The sequence below is a fragment of the Coffea eugenioides genome, chromosome 6 (assembly GCF_003713205.1).
Source record: "Coffea eugenioides isolate CCC68of chromosome 6, Ceug_1.0, whole genome shotgun sequence".
NCBI lineage: Eukaryota > Viridiplantae > Streptophyta > Magnoliopsida > Gentianales > Rubiaceae > Coffea > Coffea eugenioides.
Genome location: NC_040040.1, coordinates 50,164,582 through 50,190,418, shown reverse-complemented (window position 1 = coordinate 50,190,418; position 25,837 = coordinate 50,164,582). Strand labels below are relative to the sequence as shown.

Below are 25,837 nucleotides of genomic sequence, written 5' to 3'. Positions count from 1 at the left end.
TACAATTTGCTGGTTGCTAAGAAAGAAAATATCCCACGTATACCACTTTGGGGTGGTTTCCAGTGTAGTTTCCGTTGAAGAAATTTTCAAAGGTCGCACGTAGTAGTTTTCTACAATTTTGCTTGCACCCTTGCGAGTTTCAAATGATTCAACCGCCATTTGAAGGGATGCATCTCCAGACAAGTTTCTACCATTCAATAACCATCAAAGGGATATGAAATTATATATTTGGATCAATTTGTGGTCTTTTGACCGCAAACAAAAAGACCTACAAACTTTAGAAAACTTTTTGCTCTTCTCTTCTTTGTTCTTTGAGGGTTATAACAACTTAGTGCAAAGTTTTGCAACCATTTGCTTGCAACCAAAAGGATATTCATTCTTCATTGCACAATATAGTGGACGAATAAAGTTTTAAGAAAAGTGATTTGTAGTCACGATTTGAAGCTTTTTCTTGTTGGTTTTACAGTCATTTCATAGTATTCTCTTTGTTCCTATTCCAACAATTTCCAATAAATTGAGACCTTTTGTCATAGAACATGGTCTGTGTGGATTATATCATATATATTGTCGCCCCATATGCGAGGTCTACATGAAATCCACTTTTTCGGATCCAATTTATATCATAGAAATTATTCAAAATGGTTTTCCTCTCAAATTCTTGATATATAAATGTATGGCCAAAATTTTACATCATAATAATTAAGTTACCTCTTAAATTTATTAGGACTAATTACACTTTGCATCCACCAACTTAGAACTGACTCTTACATTGCACCATCAACTTCGTTTTCGACAAATTGTCACCTAAACTTTCATATTTGTCACATTTTTGTCAAATTATTAATGGTGCTAATAAAAATTAACAATTTTTTTTTTTTATATTTAGCATGCTTCTTCGCCTTTAAATTTAAAAAGTTAGATTTTTGCATTAAATCACTGAGCCTAAATATCCTAGGCATTGTACTTTTAACTAATGAACTATGCTTTTCATAATTAACCTTTTTTTAATATAATTAACCTGGTTTAAACACTTGAACTATGATATATTGTATCCAAGCATTTGCAATAAGTTAAGTAGGTTTACCTGATGGCAAATAATTATTCATGACCAAATTTATTCCCTTTTACTTTCAATAACACCTAATTTAAAACTATCCCCTATTCCTTATATATACATTTGTATCTATTCTTTTGTTATTTAATTTATAATTATGTGTGTGTGTGTGTGTGTATATATATTAAAAATTACAAAAATGATATTATAATTCTAACAATAGCAAGGTGGGTCAAATGCTAAAGTATAAATTTGTAAGAATACATTATAACCAAACTACGAGAATAATGTATCCAAAAATTGGAGGTTTAGGATGATCAATTAATTTCTAAGAGGAGCAAAGTTAAAATTGAGCAACTAGCTAACTGTCCATATACCTATCAATCTTTTTTGCTTAATTAACCAAATGGTAGAAAGAATTTAAAAACCTAAGGTGCAAAATCAAATCATCAAAATGGACTCGATATAAGAATTTGTATACAAAATCGAAACATAAAATCATAAAGTGAGCAAATAGTCGTTTGACATAAAATCATATGATCAGTAAATAATCAGCTATTTCCAGCAGGAGTTGCTATTTGCAAATGACCAATTATGACCTACACAGAAACATAATACATGGATAGTTGATACAAATACAGAGCAGTGATTAAGCACAAGCTAGGGTCTCAAAATGCTTGAATGCATGTTTCCAACTGTAAAGAGACATGTAATACCCTAAAAATTGAAGATTAGCAGGCTCAACTTCAACAAGCTCTTCAATACTTCCACCATTGATCTCATGAAGAATGATTTTACCTCGTAAAGAGATCATCATCTTTGCCTTGTTTTCCTTCTTGTCCACAAGAAAACATGGTATCTTAAATACAAATTGGTTCCCATTATGAGCAGGAAACCTCTTATTCACCATTAATGGATACCTTCCTGTCAAAAATCCAATATCAACTTGATGCTTCAATAACCATCTTGAATGGTATCTCCCTAACCCCAACTCCAATTCGAGCTCCCTTATATGAATAAAACTATCTTGAGGCTCAAACTGATCTATTAGATGCAAGTTTCCTCCTGATTCACCGAAGTACAAAATTACCAGAGTGTGAGGTGGTGGGCTTGATGATTGGTCAGTTGTTGCCATTTTCATTTTTCTAACACAATCATGCTCCAAATCAAAACATAGTAAAGATCTGTTTGAGGTCTTCCAATTAAGATTACCATTCCAATAGACCCCTTGATTGAAATGGTAATAATGTATTCCCTCAGTATCGACATCCATACATTCCTTCCAGACTCCAGCTTCTGATGAATATACCAAGAAATAATATTCTTTCCCTTCCCTTACAAGGAGTACTGCTTTTGACAGCACACATACTAGTCTATACTGTTGATTTGTCAAAGCCGCAAGCTTTGACTTTGTGGCATAATTTGTCATTTCCTTTCGTCCCACATCGACGAAGCCAAGAGAAAGACCCCTCGTTATCACCTATAAATAAGGGGGGTTAGTGGTGAAGATAATTGCACCACTCAAGAGAGTAATATGGGCTATTAGTTTCTTGAGTCATTTAGCCCATTCAGTCAAATATTTTAGGCTCTCTTGTTTTGAGTTTAGGAATATTTTCTAAACTCTTTTGTAAGTGCCTATTGGCCTAGGAACCACTTTCCTACGGCTTTTGTATTTCTTCTTCATAGTAGAAATATTGCTCCTCTCTCGCCCGTGGACGTAGGTCAATTTGACCGAACCACGTAAATCTTCTGTGTCTTTTATTTGCTTTGTTATCCGTCTTTATATGGTCGGTTTTACCGCCTAATTATTATATGGCTGGTATCTACCGCTTATCTATTATATGGTCGGTTATACCACCTAATTTGTGCTAACTTGAGTTTGTCTATTTCCTGGCCCGGTCCTAACAAACTGGTATCAGAGCTGGTTATTATATTTTGCAAGACAGGTTCATCTGGTGGGGCCCGCTCACCTTGTGGGGTCCGTTCATCCCCGTGGGGCCCGCTTATCTCGTGGGGTCCGCTCACCCTGTGAGGCCCGCTCACGAGACTTGCATATTTGTTTGGCCAGTTTTTTGAGACAAACTTCACGTTACAGATTTTGTGGCAACAATGACGATAACAAAGACGGTTGTCGAGAAATTCGACAGGAATGTCAACTTCGGAATGTGGCAGCTCAAGATGGAGGCCATTCTTGTTCAAGACGGAGTTGATCTAGCGATTCACGGAATCGAGAACAAACCAGAAGATGTAAAGGATGCGGATTTCGCCGATATGGATAAGAAGGCCAAATCCAGCATAATCTTAAATCTCTCCGATGAGGTATTGCGTGAGGTAGCAACGGAGATTTCGGCCAAGGCTATGTGGGATAAATTGAAAGCCTTGTATATGAAGAAGACAGTCGAGAATCGACTATATTTGAAGCAGAGTTTGTACATGCTTCGGATGTCTGAAGGTACATCTATACTCTCCCATCTTGATAAATTTGATTCCATTATTATGGATTTGGGGAATATAGATTCGAAAATTGATGATGAAGATCAAGCCCTATTGCTTTTGTGTTCCCTTCCCCAATCTTTTAAGCATTTCCGCGATACTATGATTTATGGAAAGGAAACAATTTCGTATCGGGAAATTAAATCTGCATTAAAATCTAAAGAGCAGATAGATAGGGACATTACTGGGGAAACTAGTGGGAGTCAAGCCGATGGCTTGTTTGTTCGGGGTAGATCTGAAAAGAGAAACACAGAAAATAAAAATAGATCCAAGTCCAGACATAAAAATGTGGTGTGCAATTATTGTAAAAAGAAGGGCCATGTTATCTCTGATTGCTTTAAATTGAAAAATAAAGAAAAGCAAAAAGGGAAATTTGTTGAGAAAAATACTGAATCCGCTGAAGCTAGTATAGCAGCTGATGAGAATGATGGAACCATTTTCTGTGCAACGGAAAATATTTTTAGGTCTAACAATGAGTGGATTTTAGATTCGGGTTGTTCATATCATATGTGTCCCAATAGGGACTGGTTTTCAACATATGAATCAACTGAAGGTGGAGTTGTCTTAATGGGCAACAACGCTGTTTGTAAAGTTGTTGGCAAAGGCACAATCCGGATTAAAATGTACGATGGTATTGTGAGGACGCTCACAGATGTTAGACATGTTCCAGATTTGAAGAAAAATCTCATCTCTTTAGGCACTCTTGAGTCTATTGGGTGCAGGTATTCAGGTGGAGATGGAGTTCTCAAAATCAGTCGAGGAGCCCTTGTTGTTATGAAGGCACACAGATCTGGTACTTTATATATTTTGCAGGGATCTACTGTTACAGGTGCTGCTGCTGTTTCTACATCAACTTTGTCTGATTCTGATTTTACCAAATTATGGCACATGAGATTGGGGCACATGAGCGAGAAAGGCTTATCTATTTTATGCAAACGAGGTCTTCTTGGTAGTCAAAGTATTGGAAAGATGGGACTCTGTGAACATTACATTTTTGGAAAGCAGAAGAGATTTAGCTTCCAGTTGCCGGCAGTTCACAGGACAAAAGGAACTTTGGACTACATTCATTCAGACCTCTGGGGGCCTTCTCGTGCTTCTTCTAAAGGAGGTGCCAGGTACATGTTGACTTTTATTGATGATTATTCAAGGAAAGTTTGGGTATATTTTCTTAAGCATAAAAATGATGTTTTCCTAACTTTCAAGCAATGGAAAGTTTTGATTGAGAAGCAAACAGGAAAACACATTAAGCGGTTGAGAACAGAAAATGGCATGGAATTTTGTGAAGGTGAATTCAATGAATTCTGCAAGAATGCAGGAATTGTTAGGCATCACACCGTCAGGATGACGCCTCAACAAAATGGTGTGGCTGAACGTATGAACAGAACTCTTTTGGAGAGAGCAAGATGTATGATCTCCAATGCAGGGTTGACAAACGACTTTTGGGCAGAGGCGATCAAAATGGCCTGTTATATTGTCAACCGTTCTCCTTCTGCATCTCTTGATTTCAAAACTCCTGAGGAAGTTTGGTCAAGTACTCCTGCTGATTACTCCAATTTAAAAGTTTTTGGGTGTCCAGCATACATGCACGTGAATGATGGAAAATTGGAGCCTAGGGCTAAAAAGTGCATTTTTCTTGGGTATGCTTCTGGGGTGAAAGGATACAGATTATGGTGTCCTGATCCCAAATCTCCAAAATTTGTAATCAGTAGAGATGTTACTTTTGATGAATTGTCTATGTTATCTTCCAAGAAGGAGTCTTCCAGTCCTTGTACTACTGATAGTACACAGAAGCAGGTGGAGCTTGATATTGGCAGTTCTGGTCCTTCTCAGACCAAATCTTCTATTCAACAAATGCCAGTAGATGCACCTGAGTCTACTGTGGAAGATAGTTCAGAAGAAGAGAAATATTCCATAGCCAGAGATAGACAAAGGAGAGGCATTCGACCACCACAAAGATATGCAAATTTAGTTGCATATGCTTTGTCTATTGCAGAAGAAACTGATGCAGTTGGTGAGCCTTCCACCTATTCAGAAGCAGTTTCTTGTGATGATTCTGCAAAGTGGTTGATTGCGATGAATGAAGAAATTGAATCTCTTCATCGTAATGAAACTTGGGTTCTTGTAAAGCCGCTGTCAAATAAGAAAATTGTTGGTTGCAAGTGGGTCTTCAAGAAAAAGGAAGGTATTCCAGGGGTTGAAGATGCAAGGTATAAAGCACGATTAGTTGCAAAGGGCTATAGTCAGGTACAAGGTGTTGATTTTAATGATGTGTTTTCACCTGTTGTTAAACATAGCTCTATTCGTGTTTTACTTGCTTTAGTTGCCATGTATGATTTGGAGTTAGAGCAGCTTGATGTTAAGACAGCTTTCTTACATGGCGAACTTGAAGAACAAATTTATATGAGACAACCCCAGGGTTTTGAGATTGAAGGTAAGGAAGACCATGTTTGCTTATTGAAGAAATCCTTATACGGATTGAAGCAGTCTCCAAGACAATGGTATAAGAGGTTTGATTCCTTTATGTTGGGTCATGGTTATTTGAGGAGCATGTATGATAGTTGTGTTTACTTCCGGAAGTTAAATGATGGTTCTTTCATTTATTTGCTGCTTTATGTTGATGACATGCTCATTGCTGCCAAGAATTTGTCAGAAATTCACACTTTGAAACTGCAGTTAAATAGTGAATTTGAAATGAAAGATTTGGGAGCAGCTAAGAAAATTCTTGGCATGGATATCAAAAGAGATCGAGGAGTAGGGAAGTTATTTTTGACCCAGAAAAATTACCTTGAGAAAGTCTTGGAGCGTTTTGGCATGAAAGATGCTAAACCAGTATCTACTCCTCTTGCTAGCCATTTTCGGCTATCTGCTGCTCAATCACCAAAATCAGATGAAGAGGAAGATTATATGGCACGGGTTCCTTATTCCAGTGCAGTCGGCAGTATTATTTATGCAATGGTTTGTACTCGTCCAGATATCTCACATGCAGTCAGTGTTGTTAGCAGATATATGTCTTGCCCTGGTAAAACACATTGGCAGGCTGTGAAGTGGATTCTCAGATACTTGCGAGGTACTTCAAATGCATGTTTGGAGTTTGGAAGAAATAATAACAGTTTGGTTGGTTTTGTAGACTCAGACTACGCTGGGGATCTTGACAGGAGAAGATCACTTTCAGGCTATGTATTTTGCATTGGCGGTTGTGCTGTTAGTTGGAAAGCTACTCTACAACCTGTCGTAGCTTTGTCTACTACTGAAGCAGAATATATGGCTGTGACCGAGGCAATCAAAGAAGCCTTGTGGTTGAAGAGTTTATTTAGCGAGCTAAGTCTATATCAAGGTGTTACTGATATTCACTGTGATAGTCAAAGTGCCATACACTTGTTTACGAAACCTCTTCCAGTTTACAAATTCAAGCAGTGCTTGGATTTGATTGGTGTTCATTGTTGGTGATTTACGCCCATTGGGGCTTATGTGGAGAATGTGGATCAATTTTATTATTGTCGATGATGGAACTAAAATTATGCCAAGGTGGAGATTTGTTGATTTGTCAAAGCCGCAAGCTTTGACTTTGTGGCATAATTTGTCATTTCCTTTCGTCCCACATCGACGAAGCCAAGAGAAAGACCCCTCGTTATCACCTATAAATAAGGGGGGTTAGTGGTGAAGATAATTGCACCACTCAAGAGAGTAATATGGGCTATTAGTTTCTTGAGTCATTTAGCCCATTCAGTCAAATATTTTAGGCTCTCTTGTTTTGAATTTAGGAATATTTTCTAAACTCTTTTGTAAGTGCCTATTGGCCTAGGAACCACTTTCCTACGGCTTTTGTATTTCTTCTTTATAGTAGAAATATTGCTCCTCTCTCGCCCGTGGACGTAGGTCAATTTGACCGAACCACGTAAATCTTCTGTGTCTTTTATTTGCTTTGTTATCCGTCTTTATATGGTCGGTTTTACCGCCTAATTATTATATGGCTGGTATCTACCGCCTATCTATTATATGGTCGGTTATACCGCCTAATTTGTGCTAACTTGAGTTTGTCTATTTCCTGGCCCGGTCCTAACATATACTCATCAGACTTAAGCGGATCAAACACAATATTCACAGCTGTAATAGCTCGCGATTCTGCACCAATTTGTGGCTGTGGAATTAATGTAGTGATTGGTTGTCGGATTATAGATGTAGTATCTCCGTATCTCATTATTCAAATAAAAATCAATGAAGGTTAGCCCATTACAAGAATCAAAAGCTAAAATTTCACCCTCCATGTCAAGAAAATTAACGATGCGCGAAGTTATCATACCCATCGCAGGTGAGCTGTCATGGCATATAGGGATAGCATGCAGCTCAGAGTTCTCGTATTTTCTTCGATACAAGAAGAGACCGGCTTCTGCAGCAGTAGATGAAATGGTGCGGTTCTTCTGCAAGTGAAGGCGACAGAAAAGGGGACTCGAAACCAGTGCCCGCCACTGTTTTGAAACGCAGTGAAAGCGAATAAGCGATTTCGGTGGAAGAAAAAGTAAAATCTGAATTAAGAGGTCTTCATTGTTGCTGATGACAATAGCCGAGAAGGGGGATGATGATGAGTAAGAGGAACCACATGGAGCAGCTGGAGCATCGTCATGAGCCAGGAGGTTCTCGTGTTCCGATTTTGTTGATGATGAGATAAGGGTTCTGAAAGTGAGGAGCTCTGTGAGTGATCGGAGTGAAGTTATGTTCGGATGTCTAATGATGTCTTTGTTCTTAGCATTGAGGGCAGCTTTTGAAGCTGATGACGAACAACGGGGATCGGGGATCGGACTTGTCACTGGAGACAGAGACATTCATCGCGAGTCCAGTTGATACTCTGCAGTTTTGATGTAGGAGAAAAGATTATACGTATTAATTGCTTATTCGTCTGTGGTGCCAATTTCTCTATTATCGTCATATATATGTATAAAAACTAGAGAATTTTTCGTACGAAGTATCATATGAGGGCAAGAAGACTTGTTTTTACAACTCTTTGAGTTCTAATATAACTACTAGCAGTGTTTTGAAATTATGAAAATTGAATCGAATCAAATCGAATCGATTGATTTGGTCAAATTGCAAATTAGTCATGGTACCGATTTGGTTCATTAATAAGTCCAAATAATTTAATTTAATCAGCTAAATTAGGTATTTTAATTTTAAAGTCATCCAATTTACATAATAAATTAAAGAATTAAAAAAAAGAACGTTGGACCAAATTGAATCAGTTGAATCTGAGTTGAATTGCAAATCGAAAGTTCATCCGATTTTCTTAATAGTTCGGATTTGAAAACATTGATTACTAGACACATGATGGGCAACAAAATGGAATGATGTCTAAGGTGGCATAGAACTATTTTGATTGTGCTAATCAAATTTGCTTATTCAAAGCCGTGGGGTGACGATACTGCCAAAGTAAGAATATGCCAATTCCCATTACATCAACACAACTCAAATCCCCCGATATAGTGTATGCTCTGTCTTTTGCTTTATTTTTTTTTTTCTTGTCATCTTCAATGAAGTCGATTAATCTTGGGAAGTTTCGATTTGGCCTGGTTATATTTGTTCTTTTAGTACAACACCAAAACCGATGTATTAGCGTCCAATTATGTTTTTAATAATCTTAGGATTTATCCTGTAAACTAGTCCAAACGTTAGGGGAAATGGAACCGACCAATAATTAGGGGCACTAGCTTGATTTGCTTTAAAAGAATGTGTATTTAGAATCTGCTAGAGGTGTAAACAAACCTGTGCTAATCAAGCGAATATTCTAATATTCAAGCAGGTTTGATTATTTTAATAATTTTAAAATTGTGTTCGACTTTAGCATGCTACTTACTGAGTTGAACTCCAAAGAGTTTTTTTAAGTAAGTAGTTTAAAGTTTTATATAATGGGGGAGGAGAAATAGGTTGGGTGATATGAGAGGAGGGAGTATAAGTGAGAGATTTTGGATTCGAAACTTTCCACTTATACTAAAAAGAAAAAAAATATTGTAAATTTTTTTTATATAATGATTTCAATGTTATACAAGTCAAGCCAAGATCGAATTGAGTTCAAAAGTTTACCGAATATACAATCCTGTTTCGATGATGGAATTGAGTTTGAAAGTTTATAGAATACAAAATTCTGTTATGAACAAGCTCTTATCGAGCCGAATTGTATTTGAGTATCAAGTAGTTTAGTTCCTATTTCAACTCTATCATTTGTTATGAACAAGCTCTTATCGAGCTAAATTGTATTTGAGTATCAAGTAGTTTAGTTCCTATTTCAACTCTATGATTTGTTGCCACGTAAGCAAACACATTAGATTAAGGTTCTAATGGCAATTTGGCATAAATATTACGAGTACTATTCCTTGCTATCATATTTTAAATAATTTTAATTTTGATGTATAGTTATTCACGTGTATTTTACAATTACATTCATCCACAAAATAATTTTTTAATCCAATATAAAAAAATTTAATCCACTAAAAATTCTTTTCTTTTAATCCAATAGAAACAAATTTTTAACCCAATTTTTTTTTAAAAAAAAATTTTGCCACCACTGTCCACTGGCTCGGTCACTAACTAAATACTATTGTTTCACATTGGGTGAAAAGATTAAATACAAAATTTAACGGGCCATTCAGGTAAGAAAATCCATCACAGGAGCATTGAATTAAAAATTCACATCCATAAAATCTTGAAAAATGAATTTTTGTGCCAATGAAGGAACGAATTGTTCCTGCCTCAACTTTGTTATGGAAGCCTGCCTACGTTGCTACGTCACTTTCAAATTGACTAACCATTCTTGGACTTTGTGGGAATAATATAAATTGCAGTCCCGCCGGCTAATTTATCTGGCCAACCACATCTCCTGACTACTGGATCAAGCATTTTTCTGAACTAATTTCTGATCGCTGGCCAGTCACTAGTACTTATCGCTAACCAAAAGCTGCCGGCAATGTTTTCCGGCGACCACCAGAATCGGATTCTTGCAGAGCAGAGTTGGTTTGTGGCATCAAAATCACCATCCAAATTTCTCCACCTGCAGAGCCTCTCATCCATCTCCATCCCATCCGATCAAACTCACCAAACTCTTTCCCCGTCGTGGCAGTAACTTTTCATGCCACTTCATCACCGCCACCATCTTCATTAGTGTTCTCCATCATCAACAATGACGAAGATCTCTTAACAGAAAATTTTATTTAGGTTACCTCCAAAATCCTTCATTTGCTCCCAATGCGTCTCCAAGCAATGGCTCTCTATCATCTCGAGCCCTCATTTTTGAACACTCCACTCGCTGTGGAATCCTACCTCCTCAGGGTCCACATTGGCCTTCTTTTTATATCCATTGATCAACTGGAGCCCCTACCTCAACTTTATCTGCCTTGATGACCAAGACCTTCCTGGCTCCCGCCATGAATAATATCACTTCAAATGTTCGAGATTTTCAGTTAGGTGCTTGTAATCTTTGGAATTTACATTCTTGCCATGGGATATTATGTAAGGGAATTTTACGTGTATAATCCAACTACTCGTCAATCCAGGCTTATTCTCAAACCCTACTGTACTTGAAAGGACTTGCAAAATTAGAGAAGTGAACATTGCTTTTGATCCAAAAAATTCGGACGATTACAAGGTTGCGTCGTAGGGGTGGATTTATTATGAGAAAATTGCTGTTGATTTTCTGTATATTTATCTAAAATTGTTTTGGGATTATTTCTTTAAGCAAGGGGTTTTTGGAGTGGAAATCTTCATTAGGTTAGTTAAATATGGGAGCATTGTGTTTTAGTTTGGATCACCAATGTTTTTTACCAATGCCTAGTAGTTTAATAGGTGAGAGGCAATATAAACGAAATATTCAGTATTTCGGGTAGTCAGGGAGATATTTACATCTTATTGAGATATATGGTCCTCAGGCCTTGAAGTTTGATGCATTCCCAGTGGCCTGTGAAATATTCTGTTGATCTTGGCCGAAACAAATTTCGAGAACAGATCCAAATCCTTTTACACACACACATATATAAAATTTGGGATAATTTCAGAAACCCTCCTTGAGGTTTTTGACAATTTCACTAAATTCCCCTGAGCTTTCAATAATTACATAGACCTCCCTTTATCCAATCAAATGACTAAAATGTCCTCCACTTAATAGTTAATTCATAAGGGACATTTTAAGCCTAAAAATACTTCTTAGTATTCTACTTGCAATTTCCTAATCTCAAAGAACAATCTCCATCAATTTCTAATTTTCATCTCTTCCTCCCTCCCTCAATCCCTCTTTCATATTCTTCTCTCCTTTTCTCCTAAAACCGCTTCTCCCTCTCACCAAATACTGCAGTCCATTGTTACCAACCACACAACTATTAATTTTTTTATTATCTCTGAAATTTATCTGTATTTTTTTGTCTTCCTGTCTCTTTCTTACTATAAAAATTTTAGACCTTTTCCTTTTTTTTTCAATAGTTTTACTCTTAACAAATGTAAGCCAATTGAAGTTACCAAATTAACAAGGTGCAAACTGTGAAATTTATTGTTAAACTAGGGAAAGATGAAAAATGTGCCAATAATATAGGGAAAAATGAAATTGAGAGTTGAAAGATAAAGAAGTGACTATTATGTTTGTTAAGCAAAAAAATTTAGCAATTAGAAAACTCATTGGTTCTCTATTTTATTTGCCTATTGATTGTGGTTTTACTATGAAGATAGAATTTTGTCTATATTTTTAAGAGTGCTAGAGCAATGATGAATTATGTTCTTAAGGACATAGTGGCATTTTTTGGTTTAGTATTGGTAGTGGTGGTAGTGAGTTGCATTAAGCAAGAATTAGCAAGTAATGAATTTTGAGATGAGTTGGAGTCACTGGACTCGTTTGCTTTAGTAAGTATGCCACGTACAAGAAGTTAAAGATTAAAATCTTACTTTGTTTTATTTTGTTTTTTAGAAGAAGTGTATTTTAAATTATTTGTGAAAAATTATAGGCTATTGAGTTTATATTGTTACATAAATCTTAAAAGTGAGAGAGGTAGGCGTAATTTTTGAAACTTGAGGGGAGCTCTTTGTAATTGCAAAAAACCTCAAGATAGGTTTCTGAAATTATCCCACAAAATTTTGTGCGCTTAATGTCATTGCAAGATAAAAAAAAAATGCAATGGTAAATCATAATTAGGCAAACAGTCATTTTACATAAAATTATAGCACGAGTGATCGATCCTCGAAAAGGTCTTGCTCTAGGACGATATCCGACAGCTTGTTGCTGGCTTTGTTTTTAACAACCAGTCCCCCAATACACTAATTGAACTTTTGCTGAATATCCTTGACACAACATAGTCATTAAACACAAGCTAGTGTCTCGAAATGCTTGAATGCAGCTTTCCAATCGTAAAATGACATGCAATACCCTAAAAATTGAAGATTAGCCGGCTCAATTTCAACCAGCTCTTCAATACTTCCACTGATAATCTCATGAAGAATGATTTTACCTCGTAAAGAGATCATTACCTTTGCCTTGTTTTCTTTCTTGTCCGCAAGAAAATATGGTATCCCAAGTACAAATTGGTTCCCATAAGCAGCAATCCTCTCATTCACAAGTAATGGATACCTTGCTGTCAAAGCTCCAATATCAACTCGATACTTCAGCAACCATCTTGAATTGTATCTCCCTAACCCCAACTCCAATTCCAACTCCCTTATATGAAAAAAATTAGGTTGAGGCTTAAATTGATGGATCAGATGCAAGTTCCCTCCTGATTCACCGAAGTAATAATTTATCAAATATGGCGATGGTGGCCGTGGTGATGGAGTCCTTGTCATTTTCATTTTCCTTACGCAATTATGCTCGAAATCAAAACATAGTAAAGAACTGTTTCCATTCTTCCAATAAAGATTACCATTCCAATAGACTCCCTGCTTGAAATGGTAGTAATCTGTTCCCTCAGTTTTGACATCAGTACATTCCTTCCAAACCGCAGTTTCTGAGGAATAGACCAAGAAATAAAACTCACCTATTTCCATTTCTTCGTCTATTACTTTTGACAGCACACATACTAACCTGTACTCATCAGACATGAGCGGATCAAAAACAATGTTCACAGCTGTGGTTGTTCGAGATTTTCCATCAATATCTGGCTGTGGAATAAGCCGATATTGATTGGTCGTTGGATTATAGACATAGTATCTTCGAATATCATAATTCCACCAAAAATCAATGAAGATTAGCCCGTTACAAGAATGAAAACCTAAAATTTCACCCTCCATGCCAACAAAATTAACGAAGCGTGAAGTTATCATACCCATTGCAGTTGATCTGTCATGACATAGAGAGATAGCATTCAGCTCAAAGTTCTCGTATATTCTTCGATACAAGAAGAGACCGGCTTCTGAAGCACTAGACGAGGTGGTGCGACTCTTCTGCAAGTGAAGGCGACAGAATCGGGTGCTTGAAATGAGTGCACGCCATTGCTTTGAAATGCACTGAAAGCGAATAAGCGATTTTGGTGGCAGGAAAAGTAAAATCTGAATTAGGAGATCTTCATTGTTGCTGATGACTGTAGCTGAGAAGGGGCATGACGATGAGGAAGGGGCACGACGTGGAGCCACTAGAGCATCGTCATGAGGCAGGAGGTTTTGGTGGATTGATTTTGTTGATGATGAGATAAGGGATTTGAAACTGAGGAGCTCTGCAAGCGATCGAAGTGAAGTTGTGTTTGGAGGTCTAACAATGTCTTTCTTCTTATCACTAAGAGGAAGATTTGAAGCTGATGAAGAACAACAGAGATCAGACTTGTCGCCGAAGACAGAAAGCATCGTCACGAGTCTTTCTGATGTTACTACCATGCAGTGAAAGCGATTTTCAGGGTAGCATTGCACAAGATGCAACGAGAGACAGGATCAATAGGGAGCTTACTTGTAAAGATGCTGGCAAGTGCGATGAATTCCGGCGGACTTTCTTATTCATGTGCTGGGATGGCAATACTGCCAAAGCAATATGCCAATTCCCGTCACATCGAAACAACTAAAATCTCCCGTTATAGTGAAATGCCCTTTCCTTTCCTTTGTTTATCTCTTAATCATTTTTAGTGAAGTCCGTTAGCTTAGGACAGTTTATAATTGGGATACTTATATTTTTATCTTGAGGATAGTTTTAGAGACCTCCCCAAAGGTTTTCTTATACCTGGTAATTGGACAGGTTGGACAGACTATGGACGAGTTGATATTGGATTTTCATTTAAATGGGTTATACTTATATCCAATCCACCCAACTTTAAATTGGGTTGATTTTGGATTGGATCATATTTGGATCATTTCAAACCCATGACCCAACATATTAATTAATAATTTTGATACATAAACTTTCTCACATACATTTTAACACACAAAAGGATTTTTTTCACACACATAAATACATTTTCACATACATAAATATATTTTTACACATTAACACACTTTCATACACACAAACACACACTCACTTTTTAATCTTCTTGGAAACACACCATAAATACAATAATATTGTATATTGCTTGTATTGTGAATTTTAGATAATAAATTGTACATTTAAATAGATTACCTAAAACAATTTGCTTACTTTATACTTTTTAATACTACTAATTGATTGAAACTTATTTTTGTCACAACTTATTTAACACTTTTACTATTCATATCTGCTTTATTGTAAGTTGCAATATTCTATGCATTTAAATTATTGAATGTTAGATTGTATTATGATTGAAAATGTAATTAAGAGACATAAAATTTATTGTATTATAATATTGATGAGGAATTATTAATAATAAAATAAAAACAAGTTAGAGAAAAGTAAAAGACTATAATTACAACAAATTTAAAACTCTATTCTATACACACGAAATACTAACAAACAGAAGTAAGTAGTAAACATGAAATATTAACAAACAGGATGCTAGTGCCACGGTTCTTTAAAAAATTAACTTTTTGGGTAGGTTTGCTTTTCAAAAAAAATTTTGTCAGTCGTCGGACCAACATCCCGCGACGACCCCTTCTGTATATTAAAAAAAAAAAAAAAAAAAATTCCTTGACCCGGTATTAGTACCCTCCGGTTTATTACCCAACACCTTCTCGTAAAGTTACTAGCAGTGGGGCATGTAAGGGTCTATAATTGCAAGCTAAGGGGCAGTACCTGTTGGTGAGGGTCTACACGAGCATTCCCCATAAAGAAATACTGATTTAATCGTTAAAATATCGATTTTATATTTTTGGATACTCTTTTCTTAGCTTCGAGTACCTTAAAAATTTGCCCATATTTTTAGTTGATTGTAAATTGCATGATTTATTTATGGTTGAAACGGTTTTACTAGTTATTTTGATATCGGATGCCTTGTGTACTTAAGTTATTTAAATCTATGAAGTACGGTGCATGTCATGGGCATGACACATGTACAAGATTTGAAGTAGGGATATCAATTAAACATTTTTAGTTGAGTTTTAACAAGTTCAATCTCAACTCACAAATTATATGAATTTTTGGATTTCAAACTTTTGGATTTCTGGCTTATATTAAAAAGTTTAAATTCAACTCACACTATTATATGAGTTTCGAACTCAAATTAGATTTGGCCCAAACTAATAATTAAATACATAATTGTATATAGGGTTAAATGCAGAAAACCCCCACGAATTATTGCACTAGTTACATTTTGCATCCTAAACTATTTTAATAGGCACTTTACACCCTCAATTAATTAGAAAATAGTAAGAAAATTAACTCCATCCAAATAATTGATGAAATGACCAATTTATCCTCCATTAAAAGCTTGAAAGTGACAAAAGTACTTCTTTGGTGGAAAAAATTGTCACCTTAAATGGATTCATTTTCACTTCATAATAAAATTCTAATTGAAAACATATAATAATAAAATATATTATCACTTTCCATGACAACTAAAACAAAAGAAGTAGGGGAAAAAAAGAAGAAGAAAGGGAATAAATTCAATTCAAAAATCTCAGTAACCCTATTTTACTACATATTTCAAGTTCGCCTAGGTAAGAAAAGTTTGTTATCAAGGAAATGTAAATAATTTAGGAGTTTTATTGAAATTTCTGAGTACAATATTTTGTTACTAATATGTGGTTTTCAATTTTAGTACAGTATTGCAACTTTATTGCAGTTATTGTGCTGAATTTATATGAAAATTTTTGGATTCTACTCCAATTTTGTTCTTGTAAAGATTTCAAGTGAAATTTTGCTAATTATATGAAGTTATGGCATTATAATGCATTGAAGAAAATTATGAGATTTTAAAATTACAACAATAGTCACTTAATATTTCCATATTTTGCACCCATTTTGATCTCAGTAGTCTTAATTCTCATTCAAAGCAAAACAGTATTCTTTTTTAATATGTTAACAATTAGACTTTTTGATGCAAAGTGAAAATTAGTCTATTTAAAATAGTAATCTTTCCCACCAAAATGGTATTTTTGTTACTTAAGTTTTTAATGGAGAATAAATTGGTCATTCATCAATTACTTGGATAAAATTAATTTTTAAATTATTTTTTAGTTGACCAAGGATGTAAAGTGCCTATTAAAATACTTTAGGATGTAAAGTGCAACTAGTATAACAGTTCATTGGGATTTATACATTTAACCCTTATATATAATATATATTTTATATTTATGAATTAATACAAATTTATATATATTATTAACATTTTATGTCGTAATATGTATAATTATAAATTATATATATATATATATTACATATATAATTATACTCATGTATGGACCAAACTTTAATCAAGTTTGAGCCTAATATAAGTCAATCTCAACTCACATTTAATTCAAGCCTAATATTTAGGTTCAGATTCTGTCCGACCCAACTAAAGTTTTAACTCAACGAGCATTTTTTGGATCGGACAGGTCAAGTTCAGACTCGCCCGACCCCTTTGACATTCTCATTTGAAAGTGAGGAGGTATGCAAGTGATTAAAATGAAGTCGTGCTTGGAGGTCTAACCAATATCTTTGTTCGTATCAGTTAAGGGCAAGTTTTGTAGTTGATGAAGAACAACGGGGATCGGACTTTTTAGCCTGAAAGACGAAGCGCCATCACGAGCCTTTCTTGTATTACTATTTTGCTATTATTGAGTGAAAGTGATTTCCAGGGTTGCATTGCATAGGATGCTTGGTGAAGCGGGAGCCACAGGGACTGAGGGAGCTTATTTTCAGCGATGGTCGCAAATAAGGTAAATTTCAGCAGATTTTCCCATTTGGCTAAAGTAATTGCCCCAATCAAATGTTCTTATTCAGATGCTGGGATGGCGATACTGCCAAGGCAATATGCCAATTTCCATTACACCAAACAACTCAGGTCTCCCGTTACAGCAATATGCTCTTTCCTTCGCTATTTTTCCATGTCATTTCCAGTAAACTCCACTAGCTTTGAAGTCTATATTTGGGCTGCTAATTTCTCTTGTAATAATCCCCCAAAACTGTGTGATTAGTGTCCAATCCTCCTCTGATTAGGCAAAAATTAAATGACCATATATTGTTTTGTTCAACATTTTACTTTCTCTTCTTCTTCCTTTTCCTCCATCCCTTCCCTTTCCTTCCCTTCCCTTCCCTTCATCCCTCTGCCACTAGCCTACCCAATCCCCAGTGCTTGGAATTAGAGACAACACTCCACCAAACACCCCCACCCCCCTCCCCCCCAAAAAAAAAAAAGAGAAAACCCAAAAAGCCCAGGGAAATTTTGCTACACCATCCGCACCACCCCACCATCAAGTCATTTCACAAATAGGCAAAGGAAACACATCAGAAGATTAAACACAATTCAGCGCCTAGAAATGATTGAGAAAAGAAACTTATGCAGGTAACCTTATTCACGATGGTATCAGAACAAATAAAACAAAGCTCCATAACTTCCGATCATCTGCCAATTAATTTACTGATAAGCTTTAGTTATTTAAAGTATCAAAACCGAGTCTAGGATTCTGGAAATCAACTGATTAATTATATATAATTGAACACCTTCCGCTCTGTGGATGATTCCACTTAGTATCATACTGCATGCAAGTTGAATGAACTCATCTCTAGTTAGTTCACTAACTAAAACGCAGCAACTAAGCACCTTACCATGATTGATTCCTCAGCGTACCAGCATGTTAGGCTGATGGATTCTAGAATTCAAATAACTAACTTATGCACGATCAGATAAGAACTTCAAAATACATGAAATACATATATTTATGGTAAACATATAAACAGGAGGCAGGAGAACCTTTCCCCAGCCCCTGCTTTATTTAGCACAATTGTGAATTTTTTCCCCATCCAAGCTCCAAACCCAACTTCTAAGGCCCCATTAGGCCTCAAGAATGCAAGCACACAACATTGCCATCCTAGACAGATTACCCAGGATTGCCTCGTTACATTTCAACAAACAACTAATAATAAGACTTTGAAGGTTCTTATCGTATTTACTTAAGCTCCATGCATCATGGGTATATTGAGGAAAATATACATCCCATAGCCAACATTAGTTTTCCTATTTACAAAACTTTTACACAGTTTTTTTTAACCTTCTAAAAAATTATGCTTTGATATCCACAGACTTGGAACATACCACACTCAACTATCTGATTATAGTTTACTTCTAATACTTTCCCCCAGGTGAGTTTCATTAGTATCAAATGAAATCACTGTTTCTGAATCCAAGAGGCCATAGAAGGAAAAGAAAATTGAAAAATAATGCTCAATTAATCAAAAATTGATCTGGGAAATTGCAACGCTCCTTAAAGCTTTAAAAAGTAACCTAGTGGCAGAGGGCAGCACAAATCTATAGTGCAGGGAAGAAGATTTAATTCTCAACCCTTTTATTCCATGCTATCCAGTTCTGGTCATCCAACTCTTACTTCATCCAGACGTTGGTAAGATAAGTTGGTTTGCCTTCCTAAGTTCTCCGCCAACCAAAAAGAAAATAAGAAGCATAATGGCAGGCAAGTCGAGTCTTTATGCCTCAACAAACAAGAAAATGGTTAATGAAAAGCACACAAGAAAGTGAGTCTTCATGCCCAAATGAAGAAGCAATTGATCAAGTCATTTGGCAAATGCACAAAATAATAACAGATGACAATTATCAAACACGAGAAAGGGTCTCAAAATGAAAAATAACAATAGATAACAGTTATCAGACACAAGAAAGGATCTCAAAATGATTGAAGGCATCCTTCCATGTGTATATTGACATATTATACCTCACAAATTTAACATATGCAGGCTCTATTTCAACAAGCTCTTCAAAAATCATGTCACTAATCTCATAGGAAATAATTTTACCTGGTAAAGAAATTATAAGCTTTGCCTTATTTGCTTTCTTATCCACCTGAAAACATAGTATACCAAAGGGAAATTCCTTTTCCCGATAATTAACAAACTGCTCATTGGACATTAATGGATACCGTGCAGTCAAAAGACCAAGATCAACACGATACTTGAGCAACCATCTTGAATGATATCTCCCCAACCCCATATCCACTTCCAATTCAAATACATTAAGAAAATCATCTCTTGGCTTATAGAGATCAATGAGATGCAAACTTCCCCCAGAATTACCGAAGTAGAAAACAACCCCATCAGGTGATGCTGGATAAGTATTCATAACATTCAAGCTTCTAACACATTTGAGATCCAAATCAAAACAAAGTAAACGCCTGGCAGAATTTACCCAATAAAGATTGCCATCCCAAAACACTCCCTTCTTGAAATAGTAACTGTAATTCGATTCATCCCAAATATCAATACCACCACAATCCTTCCAAGCCTGAGTTTCAGATGAATACTGCCAGAAGATAAATTCTCCCCACGCATCCTCCCCAGCTATCAATTTCGCAAACACACAAACAAGTTTGTACTGGTCGTATGTCAAAGGATCGAAAACAATATTTACAGCTTCAATCCTTCTTGAATATCTATCAATCTCGGGTATGGGAATTTGCCTATACTGATTGGTAGTCGGGTTATACACATAATACCTCCTTACTTCATAATTCCAGTAAAAATCAACCCACATCAACCCATTACAACAATGTAAACCGAGAACTTGGCCATCTGCATTAAGAAAATGAGCAAAACGGGACGCGAGAATACCTATTGAATGTGAGCTGTCATCTTGAAGAAGAGAGATAGCTTTGAACTCTGAAGTCCCATATATTCTTCGGTACAAGAACAGACCGACCTCCGGAGAAAATACTTGATACATCCCCGAATGAAGACGACAGAAATGGGAGCTAGAAATGAGAGAAAACCATTGTCTGGAGACACATTGGAAGCGAATAAGAGACTTTGGGGGTAAAGGGAGTAAAATCTGAAGTAAGAGATCTTCATGATTGCTTATGCAAGCCCCAGACGACGTGGAGGCATAACGTCGAACAGCTGGCGGGCGGCTGTTATCATCGTCGTCATCAGAGCAGACGCCGTTTTGGGAGTTTGATTTTGACGGTGAAATAAGCGGTCGGAAGGTCATGAGGTCATTCAATGATAGGAGTGAGGTTCTGTTTGGAGCTCTAGCGATCCCTTTGTTCTTCTTGTTGTTCCTGGAGATTTCTGGGGCAGAAGAAGATGAGCTGGGTCCGGCCCCGTCGTTGCCACCGGCGGACAGCATAATCAGTTGATTAAATGTTGTGCTTTTAAGGTAGTTCTGTACTAAGAAAGAGTAGTTATGTACTAAGTAGTATCCCCTCAAGAATTGGAAATACAGAGTACTGATTTTGGTTCTGATCGGAGTTTATAATCCAATTGCTAAGAAAGAGTAGCCTTCAGGGCGGAAATTGGGCACTGCTTGTAAAAAATAAACTAACAAAGCAAAAGGTATTTAGAACAAAAGATTGTTATTGTTTTGCATCTTACCGTACATGGCATTAATTAATGGATCAATCTTTTTTTTATATTGACAGTATATATACTGTCAGCGTTCTATGAATGATAATTATGTAAAATTTAAGTTTGAAATTCAAATTTTGCACATATTATAAATCAAACGGTGATGTGCATACACTGTCTATACATATAAGATTTACTTATAAATTATTATCTTTATGTATAGTATATACCATTACAATTTTTGAGTTCAATGGCTGCAATTAAATTTGATAACTGACCTCTAAAAGTTTGAGCTATATTTATTATTGTTATGTTGACAATTAATACAATTTTCTCTATAATTATCTATACTCTATCATTATTATTACTATACAAAAAAAATAGATTTTGGTATTTGGAGGGTAACTGTAAGCACTTTTTTATCTTAATTTTTGTTAGTCCTAAATTAACCTCATGTCTTTTAATTAAAGTTATTGCATTTTAATGTAGCACTAATTAAAAGAAATAAAACACTCCAATTGATTGCATCTTAATAGTATAATCATTAAAAACTATTTACCTATTGGACTCCATCTCCAATTATTATATGTATCAAAATTTCTTAATTGAAGCATGAAAAATTTCTCAATAGTTATTAGTTAAGATTGTAAAAAAAAAAAAAATTTAAAAAATAGATACTCTCTAGAAAACAGAGAAACATATAAGGAGAAGAGAACCCTTATTTATTTATATATCTTCATTCAAATATCACGAGTAAATTTTACAATTATGCACTTTTTACCAATAAGAAGAATTTTTCATGTTGCACTTTATGGAATTTCAACACACAAAAAATGATGAAACGTTTATAACAAAAATAGCATATTAAACAGGAAAAAAGAAATCTGAAATAATATCATACAAACCACTATTATCATTAATAGCAGCTGATCAAAACAAGAAAAACTAAAAAAAAAATTGAAAACTAATTATAAAATAACATAAAGTAAGTAGCAAATGAATTAAAAAGCTAGAATACAATTCAAATAATTCCAAAAACAACATCCAAATCACTGATATCCAGAGGAAGACAAACATTGTTATTGACAATAATATAATAATGCTTTATTTGTATTTGTTTGAGCAAACCAAATCCATCCATCAAATTAGAAGCCATTTCCAATGATAAAATAAAAATTCTAATAAGAGTAAATTTAACATGAAGAATGATACAATGAAAAAGATATCCAAATTATTTTTTGTGATGTCCGAAATACCCTTATTTTTCTAATAATTACATATATTTATTGTATTGCAATATTAGTGAATAATGGAAGCGATTATGAAATGAAAAGCTTTAAAATTAAGTAAATTTCATTTCTGGTGACAATTGTAATTAGACGGATTTAGTACATTCCAATAATTGATAATAATAATAGCAATTATGGATTAAAAGTTGGTAATTAAAAAATAAAACACGACAATATACAAAAAATCAATATTAAGATTGTTAATTAGCCACCATTCTCATTGCAATTCCATGATCTTAAACTAAAACTGATACTAAAACCAAAAATATTGTGCTCATATGAAAAAAGTAGACTTGTTACTTTTGCTTCGCATTGGATTGTGCTAAAAATATGAATAAAAGAAAAGGAAAATAGAAAAACTTCAACTATCTCTGTCTATAAAATTTCAATTGTCAAAATATACAAGTCAAAAAAACTTTACGTGGTGAATCATTTTGCTCCATTATTGACAAAAATAAAATTAACATAATACAAAGAATTCAAATTACATGTATTTTTATTTTACTAACATAATCATATTCTTCATATGTAAAAAATTGTGATGGTCATGGTTCATATGCAATAGAATCATGAACATACAATAATTTTGGTAAAACATGATATTATTAATATTTGATATGTTAGAGTTCAAGCTATAAATCAAAAAGTGTTTGATTCATGATTTCAAATTTAATCCTAAGGGACATGTCAACTACATTAGAATGGTTTCTGTCTCTTTTCATTTAATAAAATTTTTAAAAGTAACTAGATTAAAAAAATAAATAACATGAAAAAAACTATATTATGATGTTGATGATCAAAATTTCATAAAAAATGTTTAGTGTCTAAAGAATAATATATTTTAAGATATTACAATCACGTGTAAAGCACTTGAACTATTACTACCCTTAAAGATTTACATTTTGGTGTTTCTCACTTTTTTGATTTTTCTAAAATATTCATACTAATTATGGTTATAGCTTAACCATAGAGGAGAAAATAAAGGACTTATATAGTCTTAGGTTCCGTTTCATAAAACTGAATCTGAATTCTGAAATCTGAATACTGAAACAATTAATTTGCTAAATTTTAAGCACTGAAAAGAAATATATGAATGTCTGAATTTTAATGCTAAACTTATTTATACTGTTTGATAAATATTTATAACTGAATGCTTAATAAGTTTAATTTGACAATTTAGCCCTTATATCTTTTCATTCAAAAAAGAAATAGCACCTATGATTTAATTAAGTTAAAATTATTAGGTATGAAAATGACAATATTTATTTTTAAATCAAATTAATATAAAAAGTGAAATATATCATATGAGAAATATGGAAAAGATGTGAAAGTCATTAAAAAGAAAGAAAAGAGAAACAGAAAATCGTTAAATAGAGAATATCAGGTTGTTTAATTAGATAAGAATTTTGAACATAATTAACATACAATAATAGATTTGGTAGATAAGATAAAGTAATTAAAGTAATTCTATTGATTCTTATCAGAATTAAGCATTTAGTTCGGATTTTTGTGCTGAAAAAAATATACACAAGTTCAGCACTGCTTAACAAATTCAGCAGATGGATTTTCATTTATCAAACACTCAAAACATCTGAATATCTGAAAAGATTCAGTTTCAGCACTTTTGTATGTTATCAAACAAACCCTTACTCGCCTATTAAAGGACGAGTACTTAATTTGAAATCTTAACATTTCAATTGGCTGAAGTTTTCTTCTCACTAAAAGCATTATGACTAAAAAGACAAGCCGAATTTCTTTAGGTAATGCTCGGATATTTATCCCTATCCCTATCCATTTCCCAGAAAGAACCACATACAGCTATTTTCTTCGTCATGACTTCACTCTTAAAGCTCAATGAGGCAAAATAGAACTTGGGTTTGATGAAGATAGACTTGATAACAACCATTGAGAAAAGAAACTTATGCAGGTAACCTTATTCACGATCGTATCAGAACAAATAAAACCAAGCTCCATAACTTCCGATCATCTGCCAATTAATTTACTGATGAGCTTTAGTTATTTAAAGTATCAAAACCGAGTCTAGGATTCTGGAGATCAACTGATTAATTATATATAATTGAACACCTTCCGCTCTGTGGATGATTCCATGTAGCATCATACTGCATGCAAGTTGAATGAACTTGTCTCTAGTTAGTTCATCAACTAAAATGCAGCAACTGAGCACCTTACCATGATTGATTCCTCAGTGTACCAGCATGTTAGGCTGATGGATTCTAGAATTCAAATAACTAACTTATGCACGATCAGATAAGAACTTCAAAATACATGAAATACATATATTTATGGTAAACATATAAACAGAAGGCAGAAGGACCTTTCCCCAGCCCCTGCTTTATTTAGCACAATCATGAATTTTTTTCCCCATCCAAGCTCCAACCCCCTCTTCTAAGGCCCCATTAGGCCTCAAGAATGCAAGCACACAACATTGCCATCCTTGACAGATTACCCAGAATTGCCTCATTATAGTTCAACAAACAACTAATAATAAGACTTTGAAGGTTCTTATCGTATTTACTTAAGCTCCATGCATCATGGGTATATTGAGGTAAATATACATCCTATAACCAACTTTGGCTTTCCTATTTATGAACTTTTACACCTTTTTTTAACCTTCTAAAAAATTATGCTATGATATCCACAGACTTAGAACATACCACGCTCAACTACCTTATTATAGTTTATTTCTAATACTCACCTCCATGTGAGTTTCATTAGTATCAGATGAAATCACTGCTTCTGTATCCAAGAGGCCATAGAAGAAAAAGAAAATTAAAAAATAATGCTCAATTAATCAAAAATTGATCTGGGAAATTGCAACGCTCCTTAGAGCCTTAAAAAATAAGACTTCCTTGCAAATGTAACCCAGTGGCAGAGGGCAACACAAATCTGTAGTGCAAGGAAGGAGGTTTAATTCTCGACCCTTCTATTCCATGCTATCCAGTTCTGGTCATCCGACTCTTACTTCATCCTGAGGTTGGTAAGATAAGTTGGTTTGCCTTCCTAAGTTCTCCGTCAACCAAAAAGAAAATAAGAAGCATAATGGCAGGCAAGTCGAGTCTTTATGCCTCAACAAACAAGAAAATGGTTAATGAAAAGCACACAAGAAAGTGAGTCTTCATGCCTGAATGAAGAAGC

General features: G+C 34.8%; 3 protein-coding genes across 3 annotated transcripts; all 3 read right to left on the bottom strand.

The window, feature by feature from the left end:
• Positions 1–1,703: 1,703 nt before the first annotated feature.
• On the bottom strand, positions 1,704–2,483 carry LOC113774359 (F-box protein At5g07610-like). Its single transcript, XM_027318905.1, has one exon. The coding sequence runs from the start codon at positions 2,481–2,483 to the stop codon at positions 1,704–1,706; it is 780 nt and encodes a 259-aa protein (XP_027174706.1).
• A 10,388-nt stretch (positions 2,484–12,871) lies between these two features.
• On the bottom strand, positions 12,872–14,344 carry LOC113774358 (F-box protein At5g07610-like). Its single transcript, XM_027318904.1, has one exon. The coding sequence runs from the start codon at positions 14,342–14,344 to the stop codon at positions 12,872–12,874; it is 1,473 nt and encodes a 490-aa protein (XP_027174705.1).
• A 5,357-nt stretch (positions 14,345–19,701) lies between these two features.
• LOC113774357 (F-box protein At5g07610-like) lies at positions 19,702–21,174 on the bottom strand. Its single transcript, XM_027318903.1, has one exon. It carries the CDS (start codon positions 21,172–21,174, stop codon positions 19,702–19,704), a length of 1,473 nt encoding a protein of 490 aa, XP_027174704.1.
• Positions 21,175–25,837: the final 4,663 nt, after the last annotated feature.